Source organism: Mauremys reevesii, linkage group 2, assembly GCF_016161935.1.
Source record: "Mauremys reevesii isolate NIE-2019 linkage group 2, ASM1616193v1, whole genome shotgun sequence".
Lineage (NCBI taxonomy): Eukaryota > Metazoa > Chordata > Testudines > Geoemydidae > Mauremys > Mauremys reevesii.
In genome coordinates, this window is record NC_052624.1 from 45,799,224 (window position 1) to 45,823,813 (window position 24,590).

The following is a 24,590-nucleotide window of genomic DNA, read 5'->3' on the forward strand; positions in this document are numbered from 1 at the left end:
GTGAGCTCAGCAGCACTGGCAGCGATGCAGAGCTCTCCAGCAGAGGTGTCCATGCAATCTCAGAATAGAAAGAGGGCCCCAGCATGGACTGATCGGGAAGTCTTGGATCTGATCGCTGTGTGGGGCGATGAGTCTGTGCTTTCGGAGCTGCGCTCCAAAAAACGGAATGCAAAGATCTACGAGAAGATCTCCAAAGCCATGACAGAGAGAGGATACAGCCGGGATGCAACGCAGTGCCGCGTGAAAATCAAGGAGCTGAGACAAGGCTACCAGAAGACCAAAGCGGCAAACGGACACTCCGGATCCCAGCCTCAGACATGCCGCTTCTACAAGGCACTGCATTCCATTCTAGGTGCGGCCGCCACCACTACCCCACCACTGACCGTGGACTCTGAGGATGGGATAGTGTCGACGGACAGTTCCTCTGAGATGGAAGGAGACGGGGAAGATGAGGAAGGAGATGAGGAGGACGAGGCAGTCGACAGCGCTTACAACGCTGATTTCCCCGACAGCCAGGATCTCTTCATCACCCTCACGGAGATCCCCTACCAACCCTCCCCAGCCGTTAACCCGGACCCTGAATCAGGGGAAGGATCAGTCGGTAAGTGCTTTAAACATGTAAACATTTATTTTTAATAGAACAGGAATATTAACTATCTGAAAAGACGGTCAGTATGAACGGGGATAGAACAGAAATCCTCTTGGGAGATCTCCACGAAGGTCTCCTGGAGGTAATCGAAAAGCCTCCACACGAGGTTCCTGGGGAGAGTGGCCTTATTGCGTCCTCCGTGGTAGCACACTTTTCCGCGCCAGGCTATCCTCAGGTACTCTGGTATCATTGCCTCGCAGAGCATGGTGGCATAGGGCCCTGGTTTTTGCTGGCTTTCATACAGCATGCGGTCTTTATCTGTCTCACTGATCCTCAGCAGGGTGATCTCGCTCATGGTGACCTGCTTTGAATTAGGGGAATGTTAGTATTGGGACTGCTTGCCTGTTCCTTTACATAACTGTAACCGGCGGTTTACAGCGACACGGTGGAGGCGGGACAGGGGCAGAGTTCATGCTTTCCCGATTGCCGGCAGCAGGGACTGGCCAATGCTAGGAGCGCTGCTTTGGCCGTGAAAGGAGGGCACTGCTATAAATTAAGTTTTAAGCAGCCAAAAGTCTACGGCTTACTATGTCTGCCTGCTACACGAATTCTGCTGTCCTGCCCCGCTTGTCTGATCTCCACTGCAAGACCCCAGGCACTGAATGCGAAGGCCGAAAATTCGAACTGGTCCCTAGTGCGCATGAGAGAGGTGCTGTGCATGGTCGTGTTCACAGAGACAGACTAGACTATGTTCATTGTTCGCAAAAATGTATCTTTGTAAGAAAACGGTGTTAATTAACAAAGTTCCATGTATTTTATTTTTAAACGTGTGTTGGAAGGGGGGGAATGGGGTGAACGGGGTATGTAACTGCAGAGGATAGTCAACATTAACTGGGTAAAGAAATGGGGGCAGGTTCAGCTTCTCTGTAAACAAACTTAATAGTCACAGGTTACCCTGCTCACTGAGGAACCTAGCTTTCAAAGCCTCCCGGATGCACAGCGCTTCCCGCTGGGCTCTTCTAATCGCACGGCTGTCTGGCTGGGCGTAATCAGCAGCCAGGCTATTTGCCTCAACCTCCCATCCCGCCATAAAGGTCTCCCCCTTGCTCTCACAGAGATTGTGGAGCACACAGCAAGCTGCAATAACAATGGGGATATTGGTTTCGCTGAGATCTGAGCGAGTCAGTAAGCTTCTCCATCTCCCCTTGAGACATCCAAAAGCACACTCCACCACCATTCTGCACTTGCTCAGCCAGTAGTTGAAGAGTTCTTTGTCACTGTCCATGGCGCCTGTATAGGGCTTCATGAGCCAGGGCATTAGCGGGTAGGCTGGGTCCCCGAGGATCACTATAGGCATCTCCACATCCCCAACAGTTATTTTGTGGTCCGGGAAGAAAATACCTTCCTGCAGGCATCTAAACAGACCAGAGTTCCTGAAAACACGCGCGTCATGAACCTTGCCCGGCCATCCGACGTTGATGTTGGTAAAATGTCCCCTATGGTCCACCAGTGCTTGCAGCACCATTGAAAAGTAGCCCTTTCGGTTAATATACTGGCTGGCCTGGTGGGCCAGTCCCAGGATAGCGATGTGAGTTCTATCTATAGCCCCACCGCAGTTTGGGAATCCCATCGCGGCGAAGCCATCTATGATGACCTGAACGTTTCCCAGGGTCACTACCTTTGAGAGCAGTAGCTCGACGATTGCGTTGGCTACTTGCATCAGAGCAACCCCCACGGTAGATTTGCCCATGCCAAAGTGGTTTGCTACTGACCGGTAGCTGTCTGGCGTTGCAAGTTTCCAGAGGGCTATGGCCACTCGCTTCTGCACAGTCAGGGCTGCTCGCATCCGGGTGTCCTTGCGCTTCAGGGCAGGGGACAGCAACTCACACAGTTCAAGGAAAGTTCCCTTATGCATCCTAAAGTTTCGCAGCCACTGTGATTCATCCCAGACCTGCAGCACTATGCGGTCCCACCAGTCCGTGCTTGCTTCCCGGGCCCAGAATCGCCGTTCCACAGCATGAACATGACCCATTGCCACCATAATGTCCACGGCGTGGGGTCCCGTGCTCTGTGAGAGGTCTGTGCCACTCTCAGACTTCATGTCCTCACCACGCTGCTGTAGCCTCCTCGCCCGATTTCTCAACATCTGCCTGTGAAAAAGGTGGATGATAAGGTGCGAGGAGTTGACAACGGCCATAAGTGCAGTGATGATCGCAGCGGGCTCCATGCTCTCAGTGCTGTGGCGTCCGCGCTGTCACTCACCAGAAAAGTGCGCGAACTGATTGCCCGCCGGCGCTTTCAGGGAGGGAGGGCGGGAGTGACGGCTGAATGACGACAGTTACCCAAAACCACCCTCGACACATTTTTTCCCCCAGCAGGCATTGGGGGCTCGACCCAGAATTCCAATGGGCAGCGGGGACTGCGGGAACTGTGGGATAGATGCCCACAGTGCACCGCTTCCAATGTCGACGCTTGCCCCGTTAGTGTGGACTCACAAAGTCGAATTACTGTCCTTAGTGTGGATACACACGTTCGACTTTGTAATATCGGTTCCACAAATTCGATTTAAGTAGAATCGAACTACTCTGGTAGTGTAGACATACCCTCAGAAATCTGGTAGGCAAGGTCCCATGGGAAACAAAAAGGTCCCAGCATCCCCTAAGGGAAAAAAGGAGTTCTGGAGAGCTGGTTTCTCAAAGAAATAATATTAAAAGCACAACAGCAAATTGTCCCAGTGCAAAGGAAAGATAGGAAGAAGAGTCTGAGGCCAATACAGCTCCATCAGGAGCTTTTTAATGACCCAAAAAATCAAAAAGGAATCCTAAGGAAGGTAGAAGTAAGGACAAATTGCTAAGGATGGAGTATAAAAGAAAAGCATGTAGGGAGAAAATCAGAAATGCTAAGGCACAAAATGAGTTATACCTAGCAGGGATATAAAAGGTAACAAGAAGAGGTTCTATAAATCCACTAGGAGCAAGAGAAAGATCAAGTAAAATGTAGGTCCACTACTTAGCAGGAAAGGAGAGCCAACAATGGGTGACATCAAGAAAGCTGAGATGTTTAATGCCTACTTTGCTCAATCTTCTCTAAAAAAAGTTAATTATCGTTGAGAACTCATGAAGGAAAGGTGAAGTTGAGAGGGGAACAAAGAGTACCCAGGGAATTACAGACCACTCAGCCTAACTTTGATAGCTGGAAAGGTACTGGAACAAATTATTAAACAATCAAATTGTAAGCACTTAATGGATAATAGGGTAATAAATAATAACCAACATGGATTTGTCAAGAACAAACCATGCCAAGCCAACCTAATTTCCTTCTTTGATAGGATTACTGGTATGGGGGAAGATGTAAACATGATATATCTTGATTTTAGTAAGGCTTTTGACACAGTCCCGCATGACATTTTCATAAGCAAACTAGGGAAATGTGGTCTTCCAGATCAGTGGGTCTCAACCAGGGCTACGCGAAACCCCTAGGGGTACGCAGAGGTCTTCAGGGAGTACAACAACTCTCATTTAGATATTTCCCTAATTTTACAACAAGCTACATAAAGAGCACTAGCTAGGTTAGTACAAACTAAAATTTCATATAATGGCTTGTTTTTACTGCTCTATATACTACACACTGAAATGTAAGTACAATATTTATATTCCAATTGATTTTATAATTACTGTATATAGTAAAAATGAGAAAGCAATTTTTCAGTAATGCTGTACTGTGACACTTGTATTTTTATATCTGATCTTGTAAGCAAGTAAAATGAAACTTGGAGGTATATAAGACAAATCAGACTCCTGAAAGAGGCACATAGTCTGGGAAAGTTGAGAGCCACTGTTCTAGATGAAAGTACTATAAGATGGGTGTAAAACTGGTTGAAAGACTATAAACAATTAATGGTTTGCTGTCAAACTGGGAGGGCGAATACAGTGGGATGCCACAGGGTCCCGGGTCCAATACTACTCAATATTTTCATTAATGACTTGAGAGTGGAGAGTATGCTTATAAAATCTGCAGTCAGATGACAACAAGCTGGGAGGGGTCACTAGTATGTCAGAGGACAGGATTAGAAATCAAAATGACCTTGCCAAATTAGAGAATTAGTCTGCAATCAAGATGAAATTCAATAGGGAACTAACTGCAAAGTACTATATTTAGGAAGGGAAAAAAACCGAATACACAAATAAAAAAGGGGAATAACTGGCTAGGCAGTAGTATTGCTGAAAGTATCTAGAGGTTACAGTGGATCACAAATTAAATGAGAGTCAACAATGTGATGCAGTTGCAAAAAAGGCTAATGTTATTCTGGGGTATATTAACAAGATGTCGTATGTAAGATACGGGAGGCAATTGTCCCACTTTACTTGGCACTGGTGAGCTTCAAAGTTGGAGTACTATGTTCAGTTCTGGGTGCCACACTTTAAGAAAGATGAGGAAGGATTAAAAAAACTGGGCATGTTTAGTCTTGAGAGAAGATTGAGGGGAGACCTGATAACAGTCTTCATGTATGTTAAGGACTGTTATGAAGAGGATGGTGGTCAAATGTTCTCCAGGTCCACCAAAGATAGGACAAGTGGTAATCAGCTTACTCTGCAGCAAGGGAGAGTTAGGCTAGATATTAGGAAAAACTTCCTAACTATAAGCATAGTTAAGCACTGGAATAGGCTTCCAAAGGATTGATAGATTCCAAGGTCAGTAGGGACCATTGTGATCGTTTTGTCTATCCTCCTATGTGACGTGGCCACAGAACTTTCCCAAAATAATTCCTGGAGCATATAATTTAGAAAAACAGCCAATCTTGATTTAAAAATTGCTGGTGGAGAATCCATCACAACCCTCACTAAGCTGTTCCAATGGTTAATTACCTTTGCTGTTAAAATTTATACCTTATTTCCAGTCTGAATTTGTCTAGCTTGAGCTTTCAGCCATTGAATTGTGTTATACTTTTCTGTTAGATTGAAGAGCCCATTATCAAATATTTGTTTTCTATGTACATACTTACAAACTGTGATCAAGTCACTCCTTAACTTTCTCTCTGTTAAGCTAAATAGATTGAGCTCTTTGAATTTATCACAAGACTGTTTTCTAATCCATTAATTGTTCTCATTGCTCTTCTCTGAGCACTCAAATTTATCTACATCCTTCTTGAATTGTGGGCACCAGAACTGGACACAGTATTCCAGCAATGGTTGCACCAGTGCTCAATACAGAGGTAAAGTAACCTTTCTATTCCTACTTGAGATCCCCCTCTTTATGCATCCAAAGATTAAATTAGCCCTTTGGGCCACAGAGTCACAGAGTCATTGACAGGAATGTTAAACAGTGTTGGACTAAGAATAGATCCCTGTGAGGCTCAACTAGAAACAAACCTGCTCAGTGATGATTTCCCATTTACAATTAAATTTTGAGACCTATCAGTTAACCACATTTTAATCCACTTAATGTGAACCATATTAATTTTATCTTTCTAGTTTTTTAATTCAAGTGTTGTACAGTACCAAGTCAGTTGCCTTACAGAAGTTTAAATATAGTACATCAATACTATTAACTCTCTCAACCAAACTTGTAATCTTATAAAAAAAGATAATTTCGTTTAATAGGCTCTATTTTCCATAAACCCATGTTGACTGGCATTAATTATATTACCCTTCTTTAATTCCTTATTAATCAAGTCCCACATCAGCCACGCCATTATCATGCCCAGGATCAATGTCAGGCTGACAGGCCTATAATTAAACAGGGTCATCCCATTTACCGTTTTTAAATATTGGCACAACATTAGTTTCTTCCAGTCTTTTGTAACTTCCCCATTGTTCAGAGACTTACTAAAAAGCAACATTAATGGTCTAATTCGGTCCTCAGCCATCTCTTTTAAAACTCCTAGATGCAAATTATCCAAGTAAGGTTGTAAAATCCCCATCATTGGATATTTTTAAAAACTGGTTAGACAAACACATATCAGGAATAATCTAGAATACTTGGGCCTGCCTCAATGTGAACTAGATGACCTCTCTAGGTCCATTCCAGCCCTACATTTCTATGAAAATGACTGCTGTATGCTGAAGTCTGGGGTCTAGAAGTAGGAGCAACGAGACCCATCAATGGCCTCACCTTCTGCCCTTTTTATGCCAAGAACAAACTAGACACAGTGCATGAATTAGGACTGTGTACATCATATGGACTCATCTACTCCTCTGCCATTATCTCATTTTTACTTCCTGAATAGAGTAGGTATCATCCAGCAACCTCTGTGAAGGCTGATGCAAAGAAATAGGGTCCTTGTAATATCCTTTTTCTCCCTGATTGCTTCCTTTACTTTCTGGTGGTCCACTGATTCCCTCAGGGTTCCTGCTTCTCATATACTTAAAGAATTTTTGTTATTTGTTTCATATCTTTGTCTATGTGCTCTTCAAATTCCCTACTAGCCATCCTAATTTCCATTTGACATTTTACTTGCCATAGCTAATGCTCCTGCCTGTGGGCCTCATTTGGTCTACATTTCTATTTCTCAAAGGATGCCTGTTTGGCTTGAATAACCTCTTGAACCGTGCAATTTAACCACATAGTTTTTGCATGGTCTTCCTGTTTCATTTTTTATTTAAGGATACACATGCCTTCTGTGACTATGTTATGAAACACTTAAGTAGTTGCCATGATAACTCTAAGCATTTTAATTCCCTAAGTTTAACTTCAGGGCCTTTTTGAGTAGCTCTCTCATTTTTCTTAAACCCCTCTTTTCGAAAGCTTAGCATCACTGCACTAGCTTTTTGGTACAGTCCTCTTCTCCAAAGATACTGAATTTAATTATATTGTGACCACTGTTACTTAATGCTTCAATATTTCTTAAACCAATTCCTGTGAGTTACGAAGGACTACGTAGAGAATATCCTCTCTTCTTCTGTACACTAGAATTTGCTGCTCCAAGGAACAACCATTTAATGTGTCAAGAACTTTTTTATTTAAACCTTATCCTTTATTTGCCCAGTCTATATGTGGGTAGTTGATGTCATCCATGTTTACTCTTTTATTAGACTCAGATGCCTCTCCAGTCTCTAACACTGCACACTTGATATCCTTTTCCTGATCTGGAGACTGGTAGAACAACCAAATGAGTATATTTGTATTTTTATCAGTTGGGATTTTTATTTATACAGATTTTGCAGCACTTTTTCCACACACAATTTTATCTCACCAAATTCTATTTTAAGATACGTTGCTACTGCTCCACCTCCTGTAAAGTTTATAGCCAGATATCATTACATCCCAGTGATTTTTGTCATTGCACTACATTTCAGAAATGGCTCATAAAGATGTCCTTGTTAGGCATTCTAATAACTTATTTTGGCTTTAAGCTTTTTGCATTGTGTACAGACATGTATAGTTTTATTGTCTGTCTCCCCGTTACTTTCTCCAAATGTACTTCTATAATATCAACTTGTCCCTCCTCCTGTTCCTGTAATTTCTGTCTTTATCTCTTACTACTGGATAGAGAGTTCTTTTTGTATTATTGACATCCCTAACACATGTTTTAGTCCAACCTAATAGAACAAACAAAAGTGAGAGAGAGAGAAAGACTTCTAGATGATATAGGAACATGAACAATAAGCAGGATGGGAATAAGCATTGCCAGATAACCTGGCTTGTTGTTTAAAATTAAATTACAAGGTTAGTGGATAAAGGGAACATAGTGGATGTGATATATTTTGGCTGGAATTTTCAAAGGGGCTGAAGGGAGTTAGGCGCTCAACTCAACTCCTTTGGGCCCCTTTGAAAATCCCAACCTTGGAGTTTAACAAAGTGTTGATCTTGCAAAAATCTAACTCTCGTAATTAGTTCAAAGACAGATGGATTGAAAACTTTCTGGTAGCTGTTAAGTAAAGGGTAATGATAAACAGCAATGTATCAAGTTGATGGGAGGTTTCTAGTGAGAAACCAAAGGGACTGGTGTTGTGTCGTGCCTTTATTACAAATCCGAAAGATTGAATAAGCAACACATTTGCAGATGATGGTAAATTGTGGTGTTGCATACTGTCACTGGTGATAAACATAAAAGAAACTAGAATGTTTATAAGTATGAGAGAACAAACAAAGTGAGATTCAATTTGGAAAAACGCAACCTACTGCCTATGGGAAAAAATAATGGAAGTCAATGATATTCAATGTCAGGGAGAAAACTGGATATCAGTAATGTTGAAAGAGAGCTAAAGATGATAGTGAGCAACAAATTAGACATAAGTTTACAATGTGATATGGCAAACAAAAAGGCTGGCACAATTCCAGACTGTAGATACAGAAATATTCCTTCACAGAGTAAGGAGGCATATACAACTCTAGAGTGACAGTACCTGGAACACAGCATTCAATACAGGGCACCATATTACCAGAAAGATAAACCAATTAGAAAGTTCAGCAAAAAGCATCAAATGATTAGTGTCCTGAAAGGATTTACATAAAGGTTAAAAATACAGCATAGTAGGTATAGTTTAAGAAGTGGGCCGGATAACATAAGTTTTCAAATACTTGATGATTGTAAACCCTAAGGAGAATAATTACTTATGATTTTAAAAGGGGATACAAGTGGGAGTAATGGAGTGGAATTAAAAATAAAAGGGAAAAAGTTGATGGAATATCAGAAAAAACTTCCAGATGTGATGTCTATTATATTGTAGAATAGTTGCTCAAGGAAAGGGAACCCAATAACTTGGGACATTTAAAATCTGACTGGACAATGCCCTAGGGAATATATTTTATATTTGGATTTCTGATTTAGCTGGAAAATGTGTAAAAATGTATCCATCTCCTGGGGCGGCTCTATGTTTTTTGCCGCCCCAAGAACGGCAGTCAGGCAGCCTTCGGCGGTGTTTCCGTGGGAGGTCCGCCCCGGTCACGTGGATTTGGCGGCGGTTCTGCGGAAGGTCCACCGGACCTGTGACTTCGGCGTACCCACTGCCGAATTACCACTGAAACCGACTGACTATAGAAATGCCGCCAAAGGCTGCCTGACTGTTGCCCTCACAGCGATCGGCAGGCCACCCCCTGCAGCTTGCCGCCCCAGGCACGCGCTTGCTCTGCTGGTGCCTGGACTGCCCCTGCCATCTCCAGAGTAGCTACCCATCTCAAGTGGTTTATCTCAAAACCAGGGGCGGCTCCAGGCCCCAGTACGCCAAGCGCGTGCTTGGGGTGGCAAGCCATGGGGGGACGCTCTGCCGGCGCCGCGAGGGCGGCAGGCAGGCTGCCTTTGGTGGCTTGCCTGCGGAGGGTCCGCTGGTCCCGCGGCTTCGGTGGACCTCCTGCAGGTCCTGCAGGTCCTCCGAAGCCGCGGGACCAGCGGACCCTCCGCAGGCACGCCGCCGGAGGCAGCCTGCCTGCCGTGCTTGGGGTGGCAAAATCCCTAGAGCCGTCCCTGCTCAAAATGATAAGTACAATATTGCCAGTTATGCTCATTTGGTTGGCTCAAGATCCACCTGTTTCTGACACAAGATAGGACTAACCTAAACCTTTTGATTTTGGTCAAACAAACCTCAGTTTGGGAGCACAACAGCAGAAAATCCTGCATTTTCTGGAGGACGCTGTCCAGTACTAGTTTTGCAGGGGTAGGCTCCAAGCTTTCTCAGGAAACACATACTGGGATTCTAGAATTCCACAAATGTTGATCTGGGGGAATTATTTGGTCACCAATGAGGAAAACTTAAACAAAAATTAGCTATTAGTATAATTTTAAGAATATCATTTATCTCTGCTACAGTAGACAGCATAAAATACAGTTGCATTTACATTAGGGGAGGGAGACGGGATAGACTCAAAGCTAGAAGTATGATTGAATTATGGAATCTTATATTAATGCTACTAAAAGGGATATAATTTTAACTCTGACATGACAAAACTGCATCATAACATGTGGCAGGAGTGGGAGGTGGGACACAAAAAATGTATGTATTCGCTAAGAAAAAAACTATTGTTACAGAATTATATTTTTAACTGAAAATGTTGGTGCTATGGCTTTTAGTGTTTGTTAATAATTAATAGATTAAAAATCGTTCATGTTCTGAATTTATTTTTCCATTGAACTTTTGTTCAAAGCTTACGGTAAACTATATTTTAAAACACCTTATTATCATGCTACAGTATTTCCAACCATTTCTTGTAGCATCTTTCACAAGTACTCTTTAAAGTTCCTTGCCTTAAAGATGGAAGTTCAAATGTAATCATCAATGGCTTCAGTCTGAATGCTTTTTTGTAGTGAGACCTGTGGAACAACAGCTTTATGTGGATTTTTTTGGGTAAATAAATTCCACTAAGGCTGTTTCATTTCAGCTGTCAGTTGTGTATCCCCTTTACCACTCCCCCACATATCTGAGTACAGTCAGTACATTCCCAACTCCTACTGCCAAGTTAAAATAAAAACGCTCTTGGTCTAGAAATGATTGAGGTGGTTTGCTCTAATCAAACTAAACCAGCCAAATGTTCCTTTCAAAGGTAACTGTCTACTCTGCAGCTGTATGCAAACTACCACATCAAATGTGGAAAAAAAAATAGCAATAGAATTCTATCCTTACAGTACAGTGCTGGCTCCAAAGATGAAGAGAAACAAAAGCATCAGCACAGCTAAGAATTACATTCACAAAAAGCTCCTAGAAATATGCTGACTTAAACTGTGAACAACTATTGAAATTTCCAGTATATAATTAGCTAATTTTGGGGAAGAGGGGGAATTCCCTAGAAGTGTTAAATAGCAATAGATACCTTGAGTCATTTATCCTAGTGACCAGAGTGTCATCTAGATATATTAAAAGATTTAGCTAAAACTTCACATCAAATTAAGAAAAAAATACATAGACCTGTTTCTCACTTCCTGTCTCTGTCAAAATACGTACTGTTCTACACTGAATAATATTGAATTTGGACTTTTAGAACAAGCTTCAATTAAACTTGTAATGATTCATCTGTACGTAGAATTTGTCAGTTAAATCATTAAACATTGTAAATTCCTGCAAAGATGAATCCATGGTGGGTTTAGCTTTCAGTTTGCTTCACTAAGAACAAACCAGTTACTTATTTGTGTTAAACTAGCATGACGTAAAGAATAACAGCATTCATACAAGGGTTGCTCTGAACTATTTTCAAGACACGATAGGCACAATTTATTGTAGTTGCAACTCCACTGACACTAGTGAATTGGTATAATTTGGACAAACCTTCATTTCAGTAACTGAAGTCATCACCTGGACATAACTACATGGTTGCTTTTTGGGGCAGAAACCTGTCATCTTCTTTTAGGTCTATAAAACACACAGTACACATTTAAGCTCGATGATTCCAGTAGCATCACCCTGATGATGCACATCATCTCACTGAATTCAACGGGATTGCTCATCATGAGTAGAGATGATATAATTGGGCCTTACATAAATAATAACTTTGATTTCAAAAAATAATTTTGAGGAATATTTTGTTACCTTTACTTTCCTAAGGATAGAATGTAAAAGTGAGCAAATTAACACAACTTAATAATATGGATGGGACATGACTAATGGTATTTTTATGGCACACACATTGGTGTCAGTTAATCAACAAACATTTGCATTCTCACCACGTGAAGAGCTCATGATATAACGTTTTCCAGTGTGAGGGGTATTTTTACCACACTATACCATTCTCCATGGAAACTTTCACTAAAAATATGTTAACACTCACTCACTCAAGAAAGCTTGTACTCACCCCATGCAAGTGGATTTTCGAAGCCTTGAACTACATCTTCAATCTCCTTTTCCTTGTTCAGCCTTATTTTGCCCCCGCTTCTCATGGATACTTATTCAAGCTTCATCATCACTTACTTAGTCTATTAGTAAACACTCTACACACACAGGTAGAATAGATGGTAATTCGTGAACTCCCTAAGTGCCTATTATCTGAACTACAGGGGTTTCAAACTGATTGCACCAAGTTTTTCTCTTATTTCAGGAATTGGGGCCATATCCCCTGTCCTCAGTCACCTTTACAGGCTTCTCCAAATCCTAGCCATCTGCAGATCCAATTCAAAATTGTTCTCATTGTTTTCCAAACTCTCATTTGTCCACTAATATTACAGTCACAAATTCTCCCATTTGGTTACTCTCCCTTTCTCCACCCTCGTTCTCTGTTCTCCATCACCACATAACTTTCCAGAGTTGGGAAGGGTTGCTCTTTTCACTTTGCCCTATAAATCTGGGACTTTCTCCTTTCCTTCAAGCCACTTCCTCTCTTCAAATCTTGCCTAAGGACCATCTTGTTGGCATTAGTTTGACTCTGAATCCCACTCATCTTTCCCTTCCCTCCCATTATTTCATACTCCCATTCTTCTCTAACTGAAACTAATGTGCAGTGATAATTACCTTTTAGTTTTACCAAGACTGCTCTTAAATTTCAGTTTCCTTTTCTTTTGCTTTCCTCCATCTTTGCACATTAGCTTACCCTTTCTGCCTTCTGAGAATCTCAGATTCCGACAATATAAATGTACTAATTTCTCTCTCTTTAATGGCTTGTCATACATCACATAAAGAATTCTATAAAAAATAAATTGATTGCACGATGTTGACCTGTAGGAGTGATGTTACACACTAAAAGTTATAACATTAGTTTGGCAGTAAAAGCAAGGAAGGAAGGAAATAGAATTCACTGGAGACTACTACCCCCTAAAATCGAATGGTTACACTTTAAAAGATGGAACTTCTGAATGGCTTCAGTAGACTGTCCTTTAAAACTTATTACCAGACAATGTTGACATCCCCACAGACTGGAAGTAAAAACAGCTTCTGTGTTTTAAAATTCCCCTCCCATTTGTACAGGCTTTCATGTTATTTTAATTAAAATGACAAAAAACAAAATGCTAATCACCCTGCAAAGGGAATTATCAAAATTCTGCAACATATTCTGAATGCTGCCAATAACCATGCTAAACAGGGGTATTCAACACTACAAACTCAGTTATATTTTTATTGTTAGGCTCTATCCTCTGTTTGTATGTGGTCCTATTACAATATAATGCCACAGGAAGCATTGGACTATTAAACACCTCTGAAATGTTGAGCTAGGCTACAGGGAGTGAAGAAAACATTGGCCTTTTTCTATAGAGCATAGCTTGCAAAGTTCCTAATATTGTCTTCCAATATTTTATATCCTTTGGGACAATATTAAAAGACCCCTAATCATTGCCAAATTGTGCAAATAAAGTAAAAGAATTATACTTATTTGGTTTCCTATAGACTGGATCCATGTTGGAGGGAGATCATTGAATAATGTAATGCCTCCAACTGGCTAAACCATCATGTAAGAGCTGGAGTCAATTATCTGGGCTACATGTCTTGGAAACTAACAAAAGACAGAAATGAGATTTTCAGTATTTGTGTGCTGAGTACCCTTGTTAGTCTGGCAATTGAGGCATTCAGTAAATACAAGCTAAAGGTGCCAGAATTTTGACAATTCTTTTAACAGCAGGAGCACATTTCAGATCACCAAATTCTAATAAGGATTTGTCTATCTGGAGCTTTTAAGACCCTTTAACTCTCAACAATACTAAAAAGAGCCAGAGTTCTGGGAAAGTTAAGTGCCAAGAAACAAAAATATAGGGCTTTGTGAGTTTGTTCTGTTTGCTTAAGGACCTTGAACATTCTGAACACTGCTAAAACTGTTAAATATATTTGTCTTGAAAACATTTGGAATCTGAGTATTTCCTCTTTTGTAGCACATTCTTTAAATGCATATTTCCAGTATGAAGCCTGATTAACTTTTAACTGAAACTAATCATCTGATTAATAGCAGGAAAGATATAAAATGAACACAATGTAGAGCTGAATTTAGCAGTGTGATCATAAGAAGATTTTTTACAAATCTATTACAGCAAGGAATACTCCCAGTTTTACACACAGGAATTTCCTGAATCTAATATGTCATTCATTCCTGGCAAAGTCTGTCCTTTGTCTACATATACTTCATTTTCCCCCCAAATAGAACAGCAGTAAGTTACATAAGTGCTGGACTAATTTGTGCCAGATTTAACTACTGTATACAATAACTTTTAATGAAGCATTTCATCTTCCTATCTGAACAGTGTGCTAGATGAGTAACTTAATCACACTACCAATTACATCTGAAGTGTCATAATACACAAAATATTTTAAAGCAATGCATGACAAAATTTGCTCATGCAGATCTTTCTTTAGCGTTAATAAAACAGAATTAAATGACTCAGAGGAACTATCATACCAGAGCAAATGTGAAAGCGAGAACATTTTCTACACAAGCAAACAATCTTTTTACAGTATTATGCCTTTCTAAATCCCAGTTTCTACAGTTTTAAGTTATCTAGGCTCAATCCTTGAAAGTCAATGGGAGTTTTGACTGACCAAGGACTGCAGTATCACCCCTTTTAACTATTATAAACTCTTTCTTGTTTTCAGCCTAGCTCCTCTTTCTGCTTAATTCTGCAGTGAAGTCATAATGAAATTCACAGTCTGTTGCTGTAGAAGCAATTGTGATGTCACGAATTCAGCACTGTAGAAATATGGAGAAGATAGGCTAGGACAGAAACAATGTGAACTGAAACTCAATTAGCAAAAAATAGCATGGTTTGAAAAAAATGTTTTAATGTTATTAATGGTTATTTTAAAAGTGCAGCCCATTGTGAAATTTCTGCCTAACAGGTTAAATCCGTTGCCATCCCAATGCAGAGTAAGAGTCAGCTTGGGCACAAACTGTTTCTTGGGGGCTGTGGGAAGAAATCCAAGCCCATTATGATAATCCTGAGTCTGCAGTAGCTCTCGTCACTTCTGCAGTTCAGCTCCACAGAGATCACTGACTGCTCAATCCATGTAGCAACAGGTCTATGTCCCCAGCATCTGGCCATCCCATGGCCCAATCATTTTTCATTCTCTTAAACACCACTGCATGGAGACATGTAGGAAAATCCCTTGCAGTGCTGGGGTCCATGACCCTGTGTGGGCTGCCCAAATCCTGCTATTCCTGCACAAGAGAACCACATCAGTTCCATTGGGCCTGTGGTGTTTTGAAGAGGAAGAGGCAACTTCTGCTGTTAACTGAAAGTTGTATCATTTGTGGGTGTGCTGATATATATCATCTGGAGCAAGCAGACTGAAGCAAATTTGTTCAGGTGCACTGATCATGTGTTGGCTCAATTATTTGAAGTTTGTCTACATTTTTGACTCATAATGCCATCATAAGTTTGTACTGAACAACTCATGGCTCGCACATCTCATTACTCAGACACCAGTTTTACTTGCATTTGTCATTTATAAGTTTCAGACAGACTGCTTGCAGTATTTTGAAAAAGAGAAATTTCCCCTTCACAACAATACTTCATTTTAAATGCTATTTTAATTTTTATTCTAGTAATCTGATAATGATGCATCTTTTATTTTAGCATTAAAATGCTGCATTTTTCACTATCTTAATTCACTAATACTGACAACGTTGCAATTTCTAGACTGGTTACTCACATAATAAACATTTGTAATGAACAAAATACATTTAATAACTGTGTGCAGATACGTCAATTGCGTGAAACTACAGATCTTCATATATAGCATTTCTTTTTCCGGGTACATTTACATAATAAAAAAAAGTAATCCTTTAATCTCAAGAAATTATAAGATCCTCTACTGTGCTTGGTAAAGGAATCAAAACATTTAAATCTTTGCTCCTTCCTATACAAACAAGTCAGTCCTCATTAAAAGAAAATTATTTCAAACACTCCAACACGATAGTTAAAACTTCACCTACTCAAAAGATACCAATGAAAACAACAGAGGTATGCTTTTAAATCGAATTTCTCCCATCCCAGAAGAGCTACTGCTTGAACTTGCTTTTTATTTTCTACTACCACGGATGGAAAGAAGGTGCACTGCAGAGGTGCCAGACTCACTGGTACATAATGACCCAACCTGTCGCATCTGAAATGCTGACTGTAGCAAGCGCTGCAGGCTTCAAGAAAACATAATTAAGTCCTGGAACATTCTTCCAGATAAATTTCTATTAAAACTAAATATTCAAAATTATGTGGTTAAGTACCTGTTGCTTGGAGGTAATGAATTATTCATTTGATCTTATAATAAATATTTTAACTTGTGATATACCTGTAAAATACCAAATAGAGGCTGCTCTGCATTTTAATCTGAGCAAAACACGTCTGTATTTGCATGCTCTTTTCAGATATTTTGTTCTTCGTGATTTTGCTGATTTAAAGTGTTCATGAAAATTGGAGGATTCAAGAACAGAGCCTCTTACTGGATCACTGTATATGGAGTGATCCCAGTAGGGACAAAAATGCCATAGGTATGTCTTATATTTAAGTATTTCCAGGATTTTAGTTTTTTTCTACACAATCTAGGCTTTCATTTAAACAAATAAAGGTCAAAAGTTTCAAATGGGGAGTGTCTAAAACTAGGCACCTAAATCCATACTTAGGCATCAAAATAAGTGGCTTGAATTTCAGAAGTTCTGACCACCCCCAACTCCTACTACTGTCAACAGAAACAGCCTCCGCTCAGACAGCACCTCTAAATCAAGCCACTTGTTTCAGTGCCTAAATACGAATATGCTGCCCAACCTTAAACACCCACATCTGAAAATTTTAGACTAAGTTTCTAGTCCTCTGTATTACTAGATGGCCATCAAAAAACTGTCTCTATCCAAACAACAAACAGCGATGTTGTGAACTCCAGTCTATACCACACCACTAACCTCAATGAGGTCTCTACTTGGAGTCCAGTTGAGATCTAAAAGACACACAATAAGGTAAAGGATTCCTCCCACTTAAAAAAAACCACATTGTTTTCTAAGCTATTTTTAGAACGTAAACCCTTTGCCTACCCAGTCCTTGGAGTAATAAGACTCTACTGCCACAATGTTTGGAAAAGAAAGAGAATGAGAGTTTCTCTATCCATTTACCTTTGCATTTTAAAAATTACTCCCAATCTCCCTTTTCCTGTTGCAGCTCCAACATAGAACCTCAACTCCAGACCCTAAAATGGGCACATGGCTCACAGCATGTACTTCATCTTGTACTTTAGCTTCCCAGGACTATAAGAGATTTGGTGTCACAAAAGTATGAACTGTCTTCATTTTGCTGTCTAATGTTGCATTATTTGAACTGATGCACAAATATTGGAGGTGCTTTTGTTAATGCTACATGCTCACCTAAACTGCAGATCAGTGAAGTTTTACATGGTCATGTACAGGTACACCTGCTATAAAACTGTCCATTTGTTAAAGTTCATAAAGATGAATGATAAACAAAGAATTCTACATATTTGAAAGAAATGGCTCAAAAGAACTTTCCAAAACTTTCTGCGTGATTGCCGAGCTAACCAAAGTCAGCAATAAGTTTAAAATGTATAACCATTTACTAGTAAATCAATTACATAGTAGAGAACAGTTCCTACAATGCTTCACAAATATTCCTAGCAAAATTCCCTCTAAGTTTCTTCAAGTTTTCCAGCATCCCTGGGCACAACCTGCAAGGATTAATAAGCCACTTAAAACTGACCTATACATTATACAAGCACAAAGTTGAATATGTAAAGATATAAAGGCTTATAACAGAGGCAGCCTTTGTTCAAAAACTTAGGTTTGGGTATTCAGAATTACTAGTCACAATAAGGAAATCCTTGTACCTTTCTTGACACTTTGGAAGTAGGCTTGCAAATTGTATTTCTGTATCTATTGGTAGAAGGCCCCACAAATGCGGTCCTAAGTGGTCACTTCTCCTGCTTATGCTCAACACACTGAACTAGAACCCTACAAATTCCCACTCCTTGTCTAAAGTTGGTGGGAACATTACATTATCCACTGCCACTTTCATAATGAATAGGTCTGCCAAAAATCAGCTGTGTTGGGCAGAGTGCATATGCAAGACAAAAGAGTTCTCTCTTTTCATTCCCTCTTCTTGTACCTGTGGAGATCAAAGGGTATATATGGCTCCTTGCCCATTCACTCAAACACTTATGTCACACACCTATGCCTCTGGAGATGGGTGCCTGTATGTGGGAGGCAGAGCAAAAGGATGAGGTGAGATCAGGCAGGCAGCATGCTTGCCTGCTGAAACCTCATACCACACTCCATGTATCAATTTAGTGCTCATTCCATCCATATACTCAACTTGGTGTCCAATCCACCCTTGTACCATGTACCATGAATTCCAATACTAGAATTCAGCTGACCATGGGTCCCACTCCAGTGCCTCACCTGACCACATTGGGGTGCTCAAAGGTCTCCAGGTGCCTCAATACTGCCACCTCACGGATGGTGGAGAGTGGCATTCCCTCCTCGCTTGTCTGCACCCGCACGCGCTTCAAGGCTACAAAACGACCACCATTCTTCAAGTCTCGGGCCTTGAATACCTTCCCATAGGCACCTTCACCAATCTCAGCCACACATTCATACTGCTGGTCAGCTAGGCTCATGCTGTCCTTATCCATGCTGGTGCTGCTTCTTGTCTTGTCTCTGGAGTACCTCAGGTCCTGCTGTTGAACTGGCAGCTTCCTGCAAACTAGTATTTTGCTACTGCTGAAAATGCACTGCACACACCAGTTGCAGAGCTGCCACTGCTGGAGGAGCAGGCAGGATGATTTCACCCTCCTGCTCCCCTGTTCTGCTTCAATACAGTCCCCAAAATGCCTTCTTTCTCTCTCAGCCACCAGAAATTATCATATAGTCTTTGGGATCATTGTCTGGATAAAGCCAGTTAGACCTATGGGACAAAAAAAACCCAAACATTAGAAGTTCATTAGTGTTGGGGTTGTCTCATCTCCAGCATCATTTCTCCCTGTACATAACATGCATCTGCTGCATCTTCAGTTCACTTACTTTACATGGTTTAATAACTGAGAAAAACAGACTGACACATTATTTGATGAGATGGGTGTATGCAGGGCACAGTATGATGCAGATGATGGGAGCAAGTGTAATGCTGTAGGAATGCAAGGCATGAACAGCACTGTATGGTTACTGGGTAGGTTCAACACTGCATAGGGAGGGGTAGCAAGTCAGTGCCAAGGGAAAGGATGGGTACCAGCCCAGTGCTGAGGATGGGGGTGGGATATAGTCCCAGGGCAGGGAGTACCAGCTCAGCGTTGGGGATGTGGGCTGAGTAAGCAGTCCTACAGAAGCAGGTAGCAGCTCAGTGATGAGGATGGACAGAGTCCTAGGGCAGGAGGTAGCAGCTCAGTGATCAGTGGGCAGAGTCGCAAGGTGGAGGAGGGGTAGCAGCTCAGCATTGGGGATGTGTGTGTGTGAGAGAGAGATTCTCAGGGCAGGGGGTAACAGGTCAGTGATGGGGCGGAGGAAGAGTCATGGGGAGGGGGGAGCAGGTCAGTGATGGGGGGTGGGGTTGCAGGTCAGTGATGGGGTAGGGGAAGTGTCTGGGGAGGGGAGAGCAGGTCAGTGATGGAGGTGGGGTAGGTCAGTGATGGGGTCAGGAAGTGTCTGGGGAGAGGGAAGCAGGTCAGTGATGGGGCGGGAAGTGTCTGGGGAGGAGAGCAGGTCATGATGGGGAGGAAGGAGCAGGTCAGTGATGGGGCGGGAAGTGTCTGGGGAGGGGAAGCAGGTCAGTAATGGGGCGGGAGCAGGTCAGTGATGGGGCGGGAAGTGTCTCGGGAGGGGGAGCAGGTCAGTGATGGGGAGCAGGTCAGTGATGGGGGCAGGGAAGTGTCTGGGGAGGGGAGCAGGTCAGTGATGGGGCGGGAAGTGTCTGGGGAGGGGGAGCAGGTAAGTGATGGGGAGCAGGTCAGTGATGGGGGTCGGGAAGTGTCTGGGGAAGGGGAGCAGGTCAGTGATGGGGGTCGGGAAGTGTCTGGGGAGGGTGAGCAGGTCAGTGATGGGGTGGGGAGCAGGTCAGTGATGGGGGCAGGGAAGTGTCTGGGGAGGGGAGCAGGTCAGTGATGGGGCGGAGCAGGTCAGTGATGGGGCGGGAAGTGTCTGGGGAGGGGCGAGCAGGTCAGTGATGGGGCGGGAAGTGTCTGGGGAGGGGAGCAGGTCAGTGATGGGGCGGGAGCAGGTCAGTGATGGGGGTCGGGAAGTGTCTGGGGAGGAGGTCAGTGATGGGGTGGGGAGCAGGTCAGTGATGGTGGGGCGGGAAGCGTCTGGAGGAGGGGAGCAGGTCATGATGGGGAGCAGGTCAGTGATGGGGCAGGTCAGTGATGGGGCGGGAGCAGGTCAGTGATGGGGCGGGGAAGTGTTGGGGAGAGGGGAGCAGGTCAGTGATGCGGGGCGGAAGCGTCTGGGGAGGGGAGCAGGTCAATGATGGGGTGGGGAGCAGGTCAGTGATGGGGGCAGGGAAGTGTCTGGGGAGGGGAGCAGGTCATGATGGGGAGGGGAGCAGGTCAGTGATGGGGGCAGGTCAGTGATGGGGCGGGAGCAGGTCAGTGATGCGGGGCGGGAAGCGTCTGGGGAGGGGGAGCAGGTCAGTGATGGGGTGGGGAGCAGGTCAGTGATGGGGGCAGGGAAGTGTCTGGGCGAGGAGGAGCAGGTCAGTGATGGGGCGGGAAGTGTCTGGTGGAGGGGAGCAGGTCAGTGATGGGGGTGGGGAGCAGGTCAGTGATGGGGCGGGAAGTGTCGGGAGAGGGGAGCAGGTCAGTGATGGGGCGGGAAGTGTCTGGGGTGGGGAGCAGGTCAGTGATGGGGGCGGGAAGTGTCTGGGGAGGGGGAGCAGGTCAATGATGGGGCGGGGAAGTGTCTGGGGAGGGGAGCAGGTCAGTGATGGGGGTAGGGGAGCAGGTCAGTGATGGGGGGCGGGGAAGTGTCGGGGGGAGAGGGGAGCAGGTCAGTGATGGTGGGGCGGGGAAGCGTCTGGAGGAGGGGGGAGCAGGTCATGATGGGGAGCAGGTCAGTGATGGGGGCAGGGAAGTGTCTGGGGAGGGGAGCAGGTCAGTGATGGGGAGCGGGAGCAGGTCAGTGATGGGGAGCGGGAAGTGTCTCAGGGAGGGGAGCAGGTCAGTGATGGGGAGCAGGTCAGTGATGGGGTCGGGAAGTGTCTGGGGAGGGGGAGCAGGTCAGTGATGGGGTGGGGAGCAGGTCAGTGATGGGGGGGAAGTGTCTGGGGAGGGGAGCAGGTCAGTGATGGGGAGCAGGTCAGTGATGGGGAGCAGGGAAGTGTCTGGGGAGGCGGGAGCAGGTCAGTGATGGGGCGGGAAGTGTCTAGGGCAGGGGAGCAGGTCAGTGATGGGGCGGGAAAGTGTCTGGGGAGGGGGAGCAGGTCAGTGATGGGGCGGAGCAGGTCAGTGATGGGGCAGGGAAGTGTCTGGGGAGGGGAGCAGGTCAGTGATGGGGCGGAGCAGGTCAGTGATGGGGCGGGAAGTGTCTGGGGCGGGAAGTGTCTGGGGAGGAGGAGCAGGTCAGTGATGGGGCGGGAAGTGTCTGGGGAGGGGAGCAGGTCAGTGATGGGGCGGGTAAGTGTCTGGGGAGTGGGGAGCACGTCAGTGATGGGGCGGGGAAGTGTCTGGGGAGGGGGAGAGCAGGTCAGTGATGGGGTGAGGAAGTGCCTGGGGAGGGGAGCAGGTCAGTGATGGGGCGGGGAAGTGTCCCTGCGAGGGGGAGCAGGTCAGTGATGGGGCGGGAAGTGTCTGGGGAGGGGAGCAGGTCAGTGATGGGGCGGGAAGTGTCTGGGGAGGGGGAGCAGGTCAGTGATGGGGCGGGGACGTGTCTGGGGAGGGGGAGCAGGTCAGTGATGGGGCGGGAGGAGGTCAGTGATGGGGGGGCGGGGATGTATCCCTGCGAGGTGGAGCAGGTCAGTGATGGGGCGGGAAGTGTCTGGGGTGAGCAGGTCAGTGATGGGGCGGGAAGTGTCTAGGGGAGGGGAGCAGGTCAGTGATGGGGCGGGAAGTGTCTGGGGTGAGCAGGTCAGTGATGGGGCGGGAAGTGTCTGGGGAGGGGGAGCAGGTCAGTGATGGGGGCGGGAAGTGCCTGGGGAGCAGGTCAGTGATGGGGGCGGGAAGTGCCTGGGAGCAGGTCAGTGATGGGGGCGGGAAATGCCTGGGGGTGCAGGTCAGTGATGGGGCGGAGACGTGTCCCTGCGAGGGGAGCAGGTCAGTGATGGGGCGGGACGTGTCCCTGCGAGGGGAGCAGGTCAGTGATGGGGCGGGAAGTGTCCCTGCGAGGGGGGAGCAGGTCAGTGATGGGGCGGGAAGTGTCCCTGCGAGGGGGAGCAGGTCAGTGATGGGGCGGGATGTGTCCCTGCGAGGGGGAGCAGGTCAGTGATGGGGCGGGAAGTGTCTGGGGGTGAGCAGGTCAGTGATGGGGCGGGAAGTGTCTGGGGAGGGTGCAGGTCAGTGATGGGGCGGGGACGTATCCCTGCGAGGGGGCAGGTCAGTGATGGGGCGGGAAGTGTCTGGGGGTGAGCAGGTCAGTGATGGGGCGGGGAAGTGTCTGGGGAGGGGGAGCAGGTCAGTGATGGGGCGGGAAGTGTCTGGGGAGGGGAGCAGGTCAGTGATGGGGCGGAGCAGGTCTGTGATGGGGCGGGAAGTGCCTGGGGAGGGGAGCAGGTCAGTGATGGGGCGGGAAGTGCCTGGGGGAGCAGGTCAGTGATGGGGCGGGAAATGCCTGGGGGTGCAGGTCAGTGATGGGGCGGGGACGTGTCCCTGCAAGGGGGAGCAGGTCAGTGATGGGGCGGGGACGTGTCCCTGCGAGGGGAGCAGGTCAGTGATGGGGCGGGAAGTGTCCCTGCGAAGGGGAGCAGGTCAGTGATGGGGCGGGAAGTGTCCCTGCGAGGGGAGCAGGTCAGTGATGGGGCGGGGATGTGTCCCTGCGAGGGGAGCAGGTCAGTGATGGGGCGGGGACGTGTCCCTGCCAGGGGAGCAGGTCAGTGATGGGGCGGGGACGTGTCCCTGAGGGGGAGCAGGTCAGTGATGGGGCGGGAAGTGTCCCGAAGGGGAGCAGGTCAGTGATGCGGGCGGGAAGTGTCCCTGCGAGGGGAGCAGGTCAGTGATGGGAGCAGGTCAGTGATGGGGCGGGAAGTGCCGGGGAGCATGTCAGTGATGGGGCGGGAAGTGCCGGGGAGCAGGTCAGTGATGGGGCGGGGACGTCCCTGCGGGGGAGCAGGTCAGTGATGGGGCGGGGACGTCCCTGCGAGGGGAGCAGGTCAGTGATGGGGCGGGAAGTGTCTGGGGTGAGCAGGTCAGTGATGGGGCGGGAAGTGTCTGGGGAGGGGGAGCAGGTCAGTGATGGGGCGGGGAAGTGTCTGGGGAGGGGGAGCAGGTCAGTGATGGGGCGGGAGCAGGTCTGTGATGGGGCGGGAAGTGCCTGGGGAGGGGAGCAGGTCAGTGATGGGGCGGGGAAGTGCCTGGGGAGCAGGTCAGTGATGGGGCGGGGAAATGCCTGGGGGTGCAGGTCAGTGATGGGGCGGGGACGTGTCCCTGCGAGGGGAGCAGGTCAGTGATGGGGCGGGGACGTGTCCCTGCGAGGGGAGCAGGTCAGTGATGGGGCGGGAAGTGTCCCTGCGAAGGGGGAGCAGGTCAGTGATGGGGCGGGGATGTGTCCTGCGAGGGGGAGCAGGTCAGTGATGGGGCGGGGACGTGTCCCTGCGAGGGGAGCAGGTCAGTGATGGGGCGGGGAAGTGTCCCTGCGAAGGGAGCAGGTCAGTGATGGGGCGGGAAGTGTCCCTGCGAGGGGAGCAGGTCAGTGATGGGGCGGGACGTGTCCCTGCGAGGGGAGCAGGTCAGTGATGGGGAGCAGGTCAGTGATGGGGCGGGAAGTGCCTGGGGAGGGGGAGCAGGTCAGTGATGGGGCGGGGAAGTGCCTGGGGAGGGGGAGCAGGTCAGTGATGGGGGCGGGAAGTGCCGGGGGAGCATGTCAGTGATGGGGGGGCGGGGAAGTGCCGGGGGGGAGCAGGTCAGTGATGGGGGGGCGGGGACGTGTCCCTGCGAGGGGGGAGCAGGTCAGTGATGGGGGGCGGGGACGTATCCCTGCGAGGGGGGAGCAGGTCAGTGATGGGGCGGGGAAGTGTCTGGGGGTGAGC

General features: G+C 46.0%; 1 protein-coding gene across 3 annotated transcripts in view; it reads right to left on the minus strand.

Moving 5' to 3' along the window:
• Window positions 1-24,590, minus strand: part of CDK6 (cyclin dependent kinase 6) — a 177,556-nt gene that overhangs the window by 150,600 nt on the left and 2,366 nt on the right. For 2 of the 3 annotated variants that reach the window (XM_039522421.1, XM_039522422.1), the window contains exon 2: window positions 18,827-19,331. In XM_039522421.1, coding sequence (XP_039378355.1) covers window positions 18,827-19,059 — 233 coding nt within the window. In that variant the 5' untranslated portion in view covers window positions 19,060-19,331. Of the gene's footprint in view, window positions 1-18,826; window positions 19,332-19,447; window positions 19,551-24,590 lie in introns of all 3 variants that reach the window. The other variant, XM_039522423.1, reaches the window with a different exon arrangement.